The sequence below is a fragment of the Macaca thibetana genome, chromosome 10, assembly GCF_024542745.1.
Source record: "Macaca thibetana thibetana isolate TM-01 chromosome 10, ASM2454274v1, whole genome shotgun sequence".
Lineage (NCBI taxonomy): Eukaryota > Metazoa > Chordata > Mammalia > Primates > Cercopithecidae > Macaca > Macaca thibetana.
Genome location: NC_065587.1, coordinates 19901609 through 19917811, shown reverse-complemented (window position 1 = coordinate 19917811; position 16203 = coordinate 19901609). Strand labels below are relative to the sequence as shown.

Genomic DNA, 16203 nt, shown 5'->3' with positions numbered 1-16203 from the left:
TCTCCTTGGCTGCCGGTACCACAAACCTCATTCACCTATTAACTCCCACCAGTAAAATAACTTAGTCATTTCACTCTCTACTGTTCTACTCCATCACTTCCATAACTCTACCGGTAGCTATTTGCACAGATTTGGATACCTTGTGTTAGTTTCTCGAAACTAGTATTCTTGGTTTCTATGCCTGACCAGAGCTGACCATACCTGACTACGGCTGCCCCTTTTCTACCTATGACCTGGAATAATCATGCCATCTTCCCAGGCTCCAGAATCCAGTTATTTCCAACTTGATTCTTCTTAGGCACAGTAATAAATGCATTAAGATGAACTAGACATTAGAAGGACTAAAGCCTGACTTACCTGCATAAATATCTATTCTGGTGGCATCAGCATCTCTGCAAAGTTAAAAGAATCACGTGAATTAATATGAAATATCAACCATCAAAATGCATAGTGATTTGAGTAGAATGCAGAGTATTTCGAGTCTGTTTTCAGGAAGCCATACAGAAATTCTATATACATTTAGAATTTTTTTACTTTTATACTTGACAACACAATTTTCTTTATATACTTGTAAAACATTTCCAAAGCCCCAAATTACTATAATCACATGACATGGGGCCTGGATATTTTTTTTTAACCCTGATTTTGTGGTAAAAACATCTATAGGATAATCAAGAATATTTCCCTTTATACCCTAAAAAATGATTCAAATATATGTTTTTCTCACTCATTTGATTGCAATCATAAAAAGATGTTCCAATAACTTGTCCATTTTTTCTTCTCATCAAGATTTTAAGAAAAAAGGAAAACAATAATCTCCCACAAAACCTGTGAAAAATCATCTCGTGGTATACCACCGCAGTCAGCAGACCAATTCCTGAGCCCATAATCTTAACCTCCCTAACCTTAAAAGGAAGCTGGGATACCCCTGCCCCATTAGACTCCAACCATTGGCTGAAGTCATACAGATTCAGTTATCAATGAAGACTTCCATAAAGGCTCAGAAGTAATTTAGTCCAATTCTGCCAATGCAGGCAAAGAAAATGAAACCGTTTCATTGGTTTTACGTGCAAAAAATCCGTGCAGCTCTACATATACCTATTCTCGAATATCTAAAACATTTTCAAATATGAGAGATACTGGCCAAATGTATACACAAGTAGGAACACGTACTTCTAAGAATCTCTATTTTACCATATGATACACAAAAAAGCAGCCTGCCACTGCACATCATGGTCTCACTAAATTAACAAGTGGCAAATTCAAACATAGTTCCATTAACCTATATTTTTTAATTGAATGGAAAAATGACGAGTCAACCAGGATTGAAAAAAAATGGGAGTTTTCTGGTTAAACAACTAGCACACTTCCATGAGCAGTCGAGCTAATAACAATAACAAAAGTAATTAGAATAAGTTTATTGTATAGACAGAGGTAAACAGGAAATTATCAGCAAGCACATTAACTGGAGATCTGTTTGAAAGTACTTCTGCTGTCAATTTTCATCCTCTTCTTCCTTCATTAGTCATCAAAACCTGGTCAGTAAATGACATGTCTGAATTTTACATTTGCATTCAGGAGTAAGACTGAGACAATATTTTCCTAATTATAAACAGAATCTTGATATGGACTTGGATTTATATCAGAATTAACCCAAACTTCTATTCAGTCTTACACAGTAACATTTATATGTTTCTATCACTAAGAACTCAGTATAAGACAGTGCTGACCAATGATTCCTTCCAAGCACAGCTGCTAACAATGAAAGACACTGTGATCATTTAGTTATCTGACAAACATACAATTTGAGAAGACACAGAACTTTAGCATAGTTTTAAAGACATTAGATGGCGTACTATCCTGGTAGCACAAATTAAATCAGAGACTGCCTGTCCCATTAATATGATTCCTAAGTGTCCATCTTAATTCCCTGCATTTTACTACAATTATCTTGCTCTAATACACAAGGGAAGTGGTTTTGGAGGTGATAATTCACTATTTTTAGGCTAGAATACAAAGAACAATTAGTGAATTTAAGTAAGAAAGTGGAAGGTATCAAGCAATGTGCTATTAAAAATATTTTTTTTCAGTAAGAGGCCTCTTAGGAGTTACAGAATGTCTACATGCTACAGAAATGTCTTCCTCTCAAGTCTTCAGAAAGCAAAGGTCACAGCTACCTAAAGTGTTTCCACTTCAAGCACAGATTGTATGCCTGAAGACTACATACCTTGCATTATCAACCAGTTCAGCAAGAGCACCAAACAAGAATTCATGAGTGGTTCTGAAATGATAAATACTAAAAGTCAGCAAAAGAATTATGAGTTGAAGTTATAATTCCTAATAAAAAGCCATGGTTATACAATATTTGTTTTTTGAAAAAATCTTAAAACCACCATTCACATTGTTGATTTATAGTACTCAAGGCTTTCCAGAGCTCCCAAAGTGTTAATCTTTATCAAGTCCTGCCATCTATTCAGAAATGTTTATTCTTCCTATTTTGAGTTGGGAAACCCACCCTGAAGCATTGAGAGAGTCCTACGTGTAGTAACTGCTAAAAGTGTTTTTCACTATTCATATTCTGCCTAGAAAAATGCCTGTATATTTTATTTTTCATTGCCTTAACCAGTGGTCAGTTTCTGTGTATCTCAGAGCAAGAATTGTAAGGATATATCTTATGCAGACATATTGAATTTTTTGTTTTTTCTTTGAGACAGGTTCTCGTTCTTGTCACTCAGGCTGGAATATAGTAAGTTTTGAATAACATGGTTAACTGTGTATTTACTCAATCCAAACTTTAAGCAGCCTCCCAGAGGAGATGACCACTGGTTCCCCTCCTTGAAGGGGTTAATGTTAACAGGGGCCCTAGGTGACCACACCAAGCAAGTTCCTGTCATCCTAGAAGGAATTGTTGGAAAAGGTCTTGGATTACTTTCTTTAATGGAGAGAATGTTCTCGTTTAGTCAAAATCTGAGAAAGTCATAAAATCAGTTATTCTCTTTTCCTTCTCTTTCAAATGGGATATTTTTGCTTATAGATTACACAAAAGTGTATCAGTTTCCTTTTTTCACTTGTAGATGACACACAAGTATTGGTAAAACAAAATGCTAACAAGTTATACATTGAGCATGTGCAATTTATACTGTTTAATTTGTGGTCTTTTCCACAACAGTCCTCATGAGATATCAAATTAGGATGTGTCCACATAGAATCACCTAAAAAAAAAAAAAACTTGACTTTTGATTAGAGAAAATACAAAATTAACCCATATAATACATGACCATCAATTTTAAAATATCCATGTTACTCCAACTTTTTTTGCATACAGTTTCAGCCAAAGTAAAAAGTTTAAGCCAATTTTCAGTTAAAGTAAAAATTTTAAAATGAAATATATCAATATTAAATAACCAGCATCTAGGATCTCTAATCACTTACCATACTGTAAACAAAATGTAAAACATTTATTAAATATCCATAACTAAACTCTCCAGGAATATTGTTTTTTCCTCCTCAAGTAACTCCAAATTTTTCAAATGCAATTTTTTATTTTATTATTATTCTTTTTTTGAAACAGAGTTTTGCTTTTGTTGCCCAGGCTGGAGTGCGATGGCTCAATCTTGGCTCACTGCAACCTCCACCTCCCGGGTTCAAGTGATTCTCCTGCCTTGGCCTCCAGAATAGCTGGGATTACAGGCATGCACCACCACACCTGGCTAATTTCATATTTTTAGTAGAGAGGGGGTTTCACTATGTCGGCCAGGCTGGTCTCAAACTCCTGACCTCAGATGATCTGCCTGCCTCAGACACCCAAAGTGCTGGGATTACGGACCTGAGCCACCGCACCCGGCCTACAAATGCAAATTTTGAATTAAGCTATCACTTCATGGAATTATAGGAAGACCTTTCCCCCTGAAGATCAGTGAATATATATGTTGCTAATCCAAAGGCAACACTGATAAATATGCTATAACCAAAAGAAATTTTATCATCAATTCACCTAGGAAATAAGAGCTCAAATTCTTCTGGATAAAATCTAATTAATTATACTACATGGAAAAGACAGATTTCTTTTTTTTTTTTTTTTTTTTTTTTTTTTTTTTTTGAGATGGAGTTTCGCTCTTGTTGCCCAGGCTGGAGTGCAATGGCACAATCTCTGCTCACTGCCACCTCTGCCTCCCAGGTTCAAGCGATTCTCCTGCCTCAGCCTCCTGAGTAGCTGGTATTACAAGCATGGGTCACCATGCCCAGTTAATTTTTTTGTATTTTTAGTAGAGATGGGATTTCTCCATGTTGGTCAGGCTGGTCTTGAACTCCGAACCTCGGGTGATCCACCCGCCTTGGCCTCCCAAAGTGTTGGGATTACAGCCGTGAGCCACTGTGCCCAGACGGTAAAGACAGATTTCTAAAAAAAAAAAAAAAAAAAAGTGCATAAAACAGCCATATGGTTTTTTTGTTTTGTCTCACTGTGTTGTCCAGGCTGGAGTACAAGCAGTGCGATCTCGGCTCACCGCAACCTCCGCCTCCAGGGTTCAAGCAATTCTTCTGCCTCAGCCTACTGAGTAGCTGGGATTACAGGCGCCTGCCACCATGCCCGGCTAACTTTTTAAATATTTTTAGTAGAGACAGGGTTTCACCAAGTTGGCCAGGCTGCTCTTGAACTCCTGACCTCAGGTGATCCACCCGCCTCAGCCTCCCAAAGTGCTGGAATCACAGGTGTGAGCCACCGTGCCCGGCCCATATGTTTAATTATTTAAAACATCTGTCTTGTGCCCCCTCAGTAAAAATTAAAAAAAAAAAAATTAAAGAACAAAAAATATTTATGTCTCTAGAATTATCACTTTAAATTCTTCAAATTACCAACTGAATAAACAAAAAGTATTCTGTAAACTACCCCACCAAATAGGGAGAAATAAGCTTAAAAATTAAGGTGACTTGCCAAAGGTAATGTTGGTTAAAAGTGAATCTAATATTGGTTCTCAAACTTTCAACCAGTCATTTTCCTATCAAATGCTGAAGTGACTTAGAAACTTACAAAGTGAATTCATTTTATATACCCTAAATATTTTTAATTTTGAGGATTGTTATATAGAAATATAAAATAACCAATTTTATCCCAATACTTCTCATTTCAACATGAGTTTGTACTTTTAATGTAAATCAAGGAATCTCAAAAACACAGCTACCAGAAAAACACAAGAGCACAACCATAGTAAGCATGAGACCACATCTTGCATCAGAATGTACTAACTTCAGAATAAATAATGAAGTTTCCAGTCTTTGGCAGTGAGAATGGTCAATATGAATAATCTGGAAAACTAATTTTGATACCCTCTGCCATTAGGACAAGAAAACCAAAACAGAAATCGCAACTGCTTCTTAGCAATACATATTTTCTGATAGCATCCCACAAGAATGAGAAATTTAGAATCAAATAAGCAGATCTCAAAAGGGCAAGCACAAAGCACCTGCCACACAGTGCTCGGAAATGTGCCTTGCATAGTGGTTCACACCTACAATCCCAGCACTTTGGGAGGCTGAGGTGGGTGGATCACCTGAGGTCAGGAGTTTGAGACCAGCCTGGCCAACATGGTGAAACCCTGTCTCTACTAAAATTACAAAAAAAATTATGTGTGGTGGCAGACACCTGTAATCCTAGTTACTTGGGAGGTTGAGGCAGGAGAATTGCTTGAACCCGGGAGGCGGAGGTTGCATGCAGTGAGCCGACATTGTGAGATCGCGCCATTGTACTCCAGCCTGGACAAGAAGAGCAAAACTCCGTCTCAAAAAAAAAAAAAAAAAAGAAAAGAAACAAAGAAATGTGCCTTGCATATTTAGAGCTTTCAAAAAATTCTAAATGGGCAGGGTGCAGTGGCTCACACCTGTAATCCTGGCACTTTGCCCAGGCCAGCAGATGCCTTGAGCCCAGGAATTTGAAACCAGCCTGGGCAACAGGGCGAAACCCCCGTCTCTACAAAAAGTAAAATAAATTAGCCAGGTGTGGTGGTGTACACCTGTAGTTCCAGCTACTTGGAAGGCTGAGGTGGGAAGATGGGTTGAGCCTAAGAAGTGAAGGTAGCAGTGAGCCAAGATCACGCCATTGCACACCAACCTGGGTGAAAGAGCCAGACCCTGTCTCAAAAAAAAAAAAAAATTCTAAATGGTCTTTGCTGTTCCACACAGTCTCAATGCTGTTCCATGCATACATATTTCAGATAAGCTAATAGTACCCTTTACAATGTAGCCAAAGGGTACTTTTGTGATGGCAGTATGTACCATAAAAAAGGGCTTTTGTGATCACTGTTGGTAAAGTCAAGAGATAATACTCAGAATCTCTTCCAGACCTCCAACTGATTAAAGATAGATCTTCTAGATGCTAAAATCGAGTTCTAAATATTTCTTAAAATCGTAAGAATCAAAATTATACCAACTGCATAAATTCTTCTTTCCCAAATAACATTCCAAGAGTATACTCATTGCTAGCTAGCATTTGGGATAGAATAAATATCAAAATTCTTTTCTTCACAGACCTAAACATCCTTTGCATGTGATCCAATAAAAGTCAACTGGAAAAAGACAAAGATTTTTTAAAAATGTGTTCACTTTCAACTGATTATGGCTTTTTTTTTTTTTTTTTTTTTTTTTTGAGAGATGGAGTCTTGCTCTGTTGCCCCGACTGGAGAGAAGTAGCATGATCTCAACTCACCACAACCTCTGCCTCCTGGTTCAAGTGATTCTTCTGCCTCAGACTCCCGAGTAGCTGGGATTACAGGCAAAAGCTACCATGCCCAGCTAATTTTTTGTGTCTTTAATAGCAATGGGGTTTCACCACGTTGGCCAGGCTGGTCTAGAACTCCTGGCCTCAAGTGATCCGCCCGCCTCAGCCTTCCAAAGTGCTGGGATTATAGGCATGAGCCACTGCGCCTGGCTGATCACGGCTTTTATATCAATTGTGTCACAGTATAGTTTGCAGCTTAGCATTTCCAGGGACAAATTCACGTGTAAATTAGCTTGTTATGTAAGGAAAATGGTCTCCCTATTTATACTCATCCTGAATGTAAACCAATAGATCATCCATAGGCCCATCACACAGTGATAGCTTCTGCTAAAATCCTAGACGTGCTGACAATAGTTAATTGCCTTAATTGCTAGAAAATAAAGCTAAGAAATTCTGGAGCAACCATTTTACATTTAAACGGCTTTAATATATTTAAGGTATGAGCTTACTCAACAGGCTTAAAGTAATAAGTAAGCTAAGCCTCTGAGTTGCCAGGCTCCTCTACATTCACTTCACATACCCATAAAATTCAGAAATAGGGCCGGGTGCAGTGGCTCACATCTGTAATCCCAGCACTTTGGGAGGCTGAGGCAGGCAGATCATGAGGTCAAGAGATCGAGACTATCCTGGCTAACACAGTGAAATCCCGTCTCTACTAAAAATACAAAAAATTAGCTGGGTGTGGTGGCACACGCCTGCAGTCCCAGCTACTTGGAAGGCTGAGGGAGGACAATCACTTGAACCCGGGAGGCAGAGGTTGCAGTGAGCTGAGATGGTACCACTGCACTCCAGCCTGGGTGACAGAGCAAGACTCCATTAAAAAAAAAAAAACAGAAATATATGCCCAAGATGTTAAGTGACTAAATGTGCCAACAAAAATAAATAGCAGACATCTTATATCTAAGCATCCTGCTCTATCAGACCACTTAGCAGTACTGCAAACAAGGTGACTTAATATACGCATCTTATGCCAAAGGAACATCACTACCCCCACTACATCTGAAGTAACAGTCACAAAACCCACCACCAAAGAGAAGTAACAGCATAAAACTCCTTTTACTTAAAAACCCTAACTTTTATCATCTCATACTAGCAACATCTGATACTAAATTAGCTCAAGACTTTCAGGTTATCATGAGAATTTATTTCCCAGGCCTGCGTTAAGCCTTATAAAGCTGATGTAACCAAGAGAATAACCATCAAAAGTTATCAAAGACCTGATACAAAAAAAAGAGAGATGTTGTCTCCAATAGATGCTCCAGAATTTAGTAAGAACTGATCTGCCTAATGACTAGCACCAAACAAGTTGCCACCACACTGACCAACTTCTGGTTTATATAAACTAATATTATAGAGTAACACTCACCATTCACACAATGTTTACTGTGTATCACCGTATGAGCTAAGAACTTTATAAACATCATTTTACATAATCCTCGTAAAAACTGTCAGATTAGCCCCATTTTATAGATGAAGAAACTGAGATTCAAGAAGTTGACCTGCCCAAAGACAGAGCCAGGAAACAGTCAAGTCCAGGTTTGGCTGGTTTGCAAGCACATGGTCTTTTCACTGCACTACACTGATTTCCACCCTGCTCGTCTGGTCACTGCTTGTAAGTCTACATTAAATGATGAGTAAGCAAAGGACCATTTATTTCCTAATTCACAATACTGTACATGTCAGACACCATGAAATGGTCTCGTGTTCCTAAGATTTTAACAGAACAAAGGAGAAGACAGAGACAAATCTTCCCTTCTCTGAAAATGACTTATTGAACCACTTTACACAGAGGTGGTTCATCTTTCATCTTTATGAGCTACAAGTCACCTCATGTGAGAATTTTAAAATTTATTTTCTGTATAAATGAACTTTCAATTAGGTCACCACAATGTTTTAAAAATCTCCTGAAATTAGAAATAAAAAACTTATCTTGTTGGTTTAGGGTTTATACTTTCTTCTGGTAGGACTAATACATCAAAAAGTAGAACAACTTCTAAGGTCGAATTTGTGATCCAGGTAAGAAATTCCAGAGCTTCCAAAATGATACTCCAACCCTCAAATGTTCATGCAAGCAGGTGGTTCCAGTTCAACATGGGTAAGTCAAAGTCCCAGAAAATTCCCCAACTTAAAACAAATGACTTAACTGGTTTCTTTCTTTTCCTTGGCACTGCCAAGTATCTATCATTAATAAACTATAAAATAGCAAAGGGGAAAAAAAGAAGGGAGAAATATCCCAGAGTCCTTAGAGGTTCATTGAGATAAACTAAAATTGAAGACTTTCAAACTGTGAAGTAAGCCCTTTGCTTTACAGACAAGCAAATAGGCTCTTGAAGGTAAAACTGACTAAAGTAGGCACTGCCTCATGGTTAAAAGCACCAACTATGGTAGTCAGATAAATCTTACTGACTTAAATCTTGGCACCGTTTAAGTCTGCCACTTAGCAGCTATATAGCCATTACCATGTAATTTAATCTCTTTGAACCTCAGTTTCCTCAAATACAAAATAGGAATAATCCTTACCCCAAAGGCTTCCTGTAAAGATTGCTTTGGACAATGTTTAAAATAGTGACTGGCATGAAGCAATTAACTGTTGTTACTATTATCATCCCATAAAGTCTTTGGTGAAGCTGGAACAAGAACTCAAATTCTGAAGTCCAGTTCATGGTCTTCCAAGATTATCATAATATCTGTAATTCCAGACTTGCCATCATTCCAAAATTCAGAGCTGAGATAACCATTTATCAAACACAGTCATCCAGGAACATTTAAGTGTCCTTCAACTGCTTGTTCTTAATATGGCAGTTCAAATATTAAAAAGGACACTAAAGGTTTTTCCCAAGGCTATGCTAGCTGAATAATCACTAATCAGCAACCTCACCTAACTGTGTTTCAGGGCCATCATACTTAAGTGTGAGAATTCAGCCTAGGTGACTGCTACAGGCCGGCCATGGTGGCTCACGCCTGTAATCCCAGCACTTTGGGAGGCCAAGGCAGGTGGATCACCTGAAGTCAGGAGTTTGAGACCAGCCTGGCCAACATATAGTGAAACCCCATCTCTACTAAAAAAAAATACAAAAATTAGCTGGGTGTGGTGGTGCATGCCTGTAGTCCCAGCTACTTGGGAAGCTGAGGCAGGAGAATCGTTTGAACCTGGGAGGTGAAGGTTGCAGTGAGCTGCACCACTGCACTCTAGCCTGGGCAACAGAGCAAGACTCCATCTCTCAAAAAAATAACAAACTTCCTAAGCAAAATAAGACCAGGCTCTCACCATTTGACAATTTGCTTCACTACGTGGCAAAATTTTATTCCCTTTAAAGGAAAAATAGCAAAAATATTACAGACATTATGGTATCACAAACATGTTGTCTTTTCCATAAAAAGCTAAAAACCATTGTACTATTACTACATAATGGAAGTCTATACTCTCCTCTGAAGGGGGTTCTTCAGAGACTGGACCATTCATGTAGCTGCTCATCTCCTCTCCAGGTACTAGAATGGTAGAACACTTACCTTCATCTCAAAAGTAACAGGTGAATGTATTTAAAACACTAAAGAAGTTTTGACTCTACTGGACAACCTCCAAGAGAGTGGGCATTATGGATTAAACCTGCAACATTTCAGACCATGTTGGAGTGATGAGATTACTCCTTCATGAACTCAAGAACCATGAACACTGTATGTTTCTGTGGAAATTCTGGGGAAAGACTATCTAAATCGAGATATAAACAAGTTGTCGTTTCCTGCTTAGCATATACAAATAATATTGGATGTAGGGAGCACTTTGCCAGGAAGATAAAGCCAACTGCTGAAAAAATAAAAATTTTCTTCTTGAAAGTTGTCATTTAAATGTCTTCTGTTTTCTTGTTAGAAAGTAAATACTTGCTATAAACCTAACTGTTTAGGACGTTGTCACTAGAGAGGGGAAACGGCTGATACTAAAATAGTCCAACACTTGGCGATCCAATAGAGTAGTACTTGTTGGATTCCTATAAACACTTGAATGAAACAACTCAACATATTGACTTCAAATAACTAAAGTTTGCATTTAGAAAATTTTGATCCAATAAACAAAAATCAGATTCTTCTGGATTAGCAACTAGTATTTCACTGATCTCAGTTCTTCAATACAGAGCTCAAGATATCCAGTGATACATTTCACTCCAGTGGGATACATCTCAAAAAGCAAAAAAGCAAAATTTTCTGGGGAAACGATTTCCATATAATATCACGGAACGAGTTACTGGTTACCTCAGTGGCACCTAAAGGATACTTACGAATTTGTGTGCAGATATTCAAAGGTTAGCTGGGCTCGATTCAGACTGCTGTAATTTGTGAAAGCCATGACTGCAATGAGGTCTCCACTAACTGGGAAATATAACCTTATAATGAAATCAGTTTCCCAGGATTCCGTCCAGTAAAGCTTCAGTAAGTCTGTGCTCCTTAATGACAGTTAAAAGTAACCTAGTAACTATCCAAAATATATGCAAAGAGATGTTTAAAACTACAATTCCTTCAAGTGTTTTTTTTAATCTTCTCAATGATTACGATGTAATATTTTGGAAGGAACTATGTCATAAATCTGTAGTTTTAAGGAGCTTTTAGCATTAAGTTGTGATAGCTCAGTTCAGACAATCTGAGTCTCGTGCGGATGGTCCTGAAGGAGATGGTCCTTGAGTGGGCGGTTTATGACTGCTCCATCTTCATGTTCTTCGAGCCTTTTTTGGTTCCCTGAAATTTCCTGTCAGGAAATTTACCAATCCGGAAATTTACCCACTTCTGTCAGAAAACTGATCAGCCATGTCTTCGCCACACGTGATGCCAGGATTCTTAAACAGGCCCAAGACCGGCGACCAAGATCTCGATGGAGTGTTATACGGCGCAAGTTGCAGCTTCACCACCTCCCAACTGAAAAAGTTCCTAGGCACTGACGACTTCTTTTTTCAAAGCCTTCTTTTTTCAAAGCCTGACCAAACCCAGTTCAGGGTGGGGGTCAGATTACCTCACACTTGGCCCACAAAAACACCTCACAAATGACCCGCCCACAGCACCTCGGGCAGGCCGCGCCCTGCCCCCACGTCCCTCAGACAACAGCCTCAGCCTCCCAGGCTCTTCCCGGGCCTCGGTCCCGTGGCAGCCTCCTCACGAAGAGGAGCTACTCCCGGTTTTCAAGGACCGGATCGAGGGCAGTGGCGAGCGCACCACCTGACCGGGCACTACCCGGATTTCACAACTGCCTTTGTCCCTCCCCGCGGAATTGGAACCCAACAGCCGCAGCGCGCTCTTGGAACCATGTGCTGCTGCTGCCGCCTCCGCCGCCGCCGCCGCTGCCTCCGCCGCCGCCCGCGCGCCGCGCTAGATGAGATGGTGACAGGACTCAGCAACACGAAATTCGGCGTTTAGAGCTGTTCTGCCGCCGCCGTCACAGACACCACAGACACCGCTTTGTCTCCGCTAGTGCACACAGCCCCGGCCACCTCGCACACTCCCCGACGCCCCAAGCCCCCGAGGCCTCAGCGGAGCATTCAGCCAATCACAAAGCTGCAGCTCCTCCCGCCCCCGCCCTGATGTACAGCCTCCTGATTGGCGGACTGCGTGTCCCCATGTGACCGGATCTTGGTTGGCCGGTCCCGCCCCTGTCACGTGAGAGCGTGAGCCTCTCTTCCTGCTTTCCTGACCCTCTCCGCCATTTAAAGAAACAGTACCGGGGGCGGGCCGAGCGACGCAGCCGGGACGGTAGCTGCGGTGCGGACCGGAGGAGCCATCTTGTCTCGTCGCCGGGGAGTCAGGCCCCTAACTCGAAGAAGCCCTGGCGCGCCCTCCCCCCCTCCCGGGTCTGGTAGGGCGAAGGAACGGGCGTGCGGTCGATCGAGCGATCGGTTGGCGGCTCTTTCTCCTGCTCTGGCATCCAGCTCTTGGGGCGCAGGCCCGGCCGCCGCGGCGCGCGCCCGGTGGCCGTTGGCGCTCGCGCCGCGTCTTTCTTCTCGTACGCAGAACTCGGGCGGCGGCCTATGCGTTTGCGATTCGACGAGGAGTCGTCCGGGTGGTCGGCGGCGGCGGGCAGCTGCTCCGCCCCGCTCCGGGGGAGGCGGCGGCGGCAGCGGCCGCGGGATTTGGAGCGGCCGGGGAGGCGGGGGTGGCCGGGGCCGGCTTGGAGGCCTGGCGCCACCCTTCGGGGCCTGCAAGGACCCAGTTGGGGGGGCAGGAGGGGGCCGGAGGATGGTTGGTTGTGGGATTTCTACTTTGCCTTTTCCTTCTTATGCCGCCTTAGTGAGGGGCGGGAGCTCTGGCGGCAGCCCCGGGGTGGGGAGACGAGCTCCGGAGTCGGAAGAGGTGGGTTTGCTTCCGGGCCTAGCCACCAGCTGGCGGAGTGACCTTAGGCGAGTCACTCTGTAATTTTTCTGCGCCTCAGTTTCCTCCTCTGCCTATCAATGTGTGTGGGGTTGAAAGCGCTTTGTAAACTCTAAAGCGTGGGTGTACGTAAAGGATGGTTATTGTTTGTATTTTTTTTTGAGTTGTAAGAAAACTTAGCAGTTCCCCAATCCTTGGGTTTTGAACCTGGAAACCTTGGATTGGAGTTGGGGATCCCCAAACTCCCTGAAATTGTGGGAATGTGTGGTTTGGGGGAATGATGGGAATTTGTGGGAATGTGCGTTTTAGGGGAATGATGATCCATCGCTAGCAAGTTTTCCAAGGGGGCTGTGACCCACAAGAGTTAAAAATCACAATTTCTTTATGCTACAGAGAGGAAACTGAGGCCTAGATGTCATTTGGGACCCTTCACAACCAATTTGAAGCCCCTGTTTGAGTCCCTGGGATATGTGAGCTGTTTCTATGCATAATGGATATTCGGGGTAACAACAGTCCCCTGCTTAGCTTCTATTCTGAATCCTTTTCTTTCACCATGGGGTGCCTGAAGGGTGGCTGATGCATATGGTACAATGGCACCCAGTGTAAAGCAGCTGCAATTAGGAGTGGATGTGTTCTGTAGCATCCTATTTAAATAAGCCTATTTAATCTTTGGCCCGGCAACTTTTTTCTGCTGCTTGTACCGGTGCCTGACTACCTTTCTGACTCTCATTGACCATATTCCATGACCATGGTTGTCATCCGTTACTTGATCCTACTTTACGTGTCTAGTCTGTGTGGTTGGTGGTGAATAGGCTTCTTTTCACATGGTGCTGCCAAGCCCAGCTAATTAATGGTGCACGTGGACTTTTAGCAAGTGGGCTCACTGGAAGAGACTGTACCTGGCATGGAATTCCTGAAGATGTTTGGGGTTTTTTTCTTTCTTAATCGAAGGTTAACATTCTCTGAAAAGTTTTGTTAGAACTACTGCGGAACCTCAAAATCAGTAGATTTGGAAGTGATTCAAAGCTTAACTTTTTAACCTTGGCCCTCCTTGTGTTCTAATTGCTTGCAAGTGTAATACTAAGATGTCCAAGATGCTAGTTTTTGCTTCTTTGTTAATTGTCAGCTGCTTTTATCAAATTTCAGGCCATTATCCAACAAACACTATAAAAATGTTTGAACAATTGGATTTCAAACATTTTCGTTTTGTGGAGTGGTGCTCACCGAGTGGTACAGCCCTAAGCAAGTGAACACAAACACATTTAAGTGTATTTTGTCTGATTAGATGTTAGCCGGTTATGCTATTTCATTCAAATGTCTGAAAAAATCAATTGACTATTCCCTTTTCCTAAAGGGCAGAGACAAATAATCTCACTTCCAGAGAAATGACTGTTTTGGAGGAAAAAAGTGTTGGTCTTTTTGCTCTTTTGTAATTAAATCTGGATGTACCTCAAAAGACTCTTAAGACTGTGGTGATAAGATGCTTTCCTCAGCAGAAAGGAGGAAAAAAAACAACTGGAACTCAAAGCTTGAAATTCTGTGGCAAAACATGAGATGTCCAGGATTGGAGGTTGAAAAGATTTCACTACAGTGTTCTACAATAGTTGGAGCAGATAACTTTCAGTGTAGCCACAGCCGTGGACTCCAGATTTCCAGATTTTCAAGAACTGGACTTGGAACCCGAAAGAGCTTATCGGGATGTGGCAGGAACACTGGAGGTAGATATTTTTTTTATTTTTGAATTTTGGGACTGTTGACCTTGCTGTGAGAAAAGAGACAACGACTGAGCAAGCACTACCACCAGCACTGTTACTGGGAATTAGAAGACCTGAGTTTCTGTCCAGACCCTCAGTGGAAACTGAGGACACTCCATCCAAAGTGAATTATGGTACTTGCCATTTTCCAAAATGCCTTTTTCTTTATCATCTCTGCACTTTTGTTCATACTCTCTTTCTACTTTGGAAATGCTCCTCTCTGGCTTTTCATCTGTCAAAACTGCCATTTTCTCAGTATCCAACTCTTATGGTCTCTTTTCCATGAGTCTCCTAACTAGCCAGAATAGAACTTTTAAGTTTTATGACATTTTGTTATGTATCCTCTATCTGTATACAGAATCCTGTAAAATAGTTACTTGCCTGCATTTTCTGTCTTTGCAGATAGCAGACTCCTTGAAAGCAGAGTCCTTGTTTAGTGCATCTTTCCCACATACTCCACAACATACCATGAAACATTTATTAGGAAGGAGGAGTTTAGAGAGCAGGCTATCAGAATAACCACTCAGTGTTTTCTTAATTGCTATGTGATAACTAAAATTACTCTTAATGAGAAGAAAAGTCGCTAGATATGGGTCATGTTTCTTTATGTTATAATGTTTTTTGATTCTAAATTTTGATCCAGGGAGCCCTCAGACATAAGGAGAAACCAATATATTGAATGGGGTGTTACATACAGAAGGACCAAGACCTTATTTTCTCCTACTTGAGATGAAATCTTGTTAAGGTGAAAGGACAGCTTTTTAAAAGGAGACGGTCATAAGACAATTTGAGGAAGGCATTGGAAGAGGAAGAGGGGCAATTATCTCCTTTGTTTTATTGTTGGTATATAAACTTAAAATCTCACTTCTTTTTATGCCACTTGTGGAGCCACTTCCTCTCCCCACCAAAAAATGCCCAGCACCCTGAATCCAATCAGATTACTTTCCCAAAGTATGAGGCTTAGTTTCTGTTTGCTGCTTCACTGAGACAGTTGCCACAAGTTGAGAGTGTTAATCAGGCTTTTGTGTGTTCTTTTTTGGATTGTTGTTGTTTGTTTTCATTTATCATTTGTCTTTGCCTAAGCCAGGCTCATCAAGAATTAACAGCCATCAGGCTACTGATGTGCTGACAGCAGACCCACTTAGAGTCCTGTGTTTGTAATTCCATGCATTTGTTATCTTACCTGTTTTGTCCCTGCCCCTTCTAGTCCTGTGCCTCCTGATTGCTGAGTGTTCACCTGGACCTTCTGACTACCTTCCCTGTGCTATTCCATCAGCCTACAGACCTGGTACCTGGATTTTTGCCCGAGATGATTCCTACCACCTTACT

At 41.3% G+C, this 16203-nt stretch overlaps 2 protein-coding genes across 3 annotated transcripts in view; one reads left to right on the top strand and one right to left on the bottom strand.

Annotated features, from left to right (window-relative positions):
• MORC2 (MORC family CW-type zinc finger 2) overlaps window positions 1-12307 on the bottom strand; it is a 41703-nt gene extending 29396 nt beyond the window's left edge. For both annotated transcript variants that reach the window (XM_050806691.1, XM_050806692.1), the window contains exons 1-3: window positions 11047-12307; window positions 2228-2281; window positions 358-392 (exon numbers count right to left, since the gene is read on the bottom strand). In XM_050806691.1, the coding sequence (XP_050662648.1) occupies window positions 358-392; window positions 2228-2281; window positions 11047-11114 (157 nt within the window). In that variant the 5' untranslated portion in view covers window positions 11115-12307. The remainder of the gene's footprint in view (window positions 1-357; window positions 393-2227; window positions 2282-11046) is intronic.
• A 259-nt stretch (window positions 12308-12566) lies between these two features.
• Window positions 12567-14520, top strand: TUG1 (taurine up-regulated 1; the record flags this gene model as incomplete). The annotated part of the gene is made up of 1 exon (XM_050806906.1): window positions 12567-14520. A coding segment is annotated over one exon (474 nt), but the record flags the coding sequence as incomplete, so codon positions are not given.
• Between the last annotated feature and the right edge of the window lie 1683 nt (window positions 14521-16203).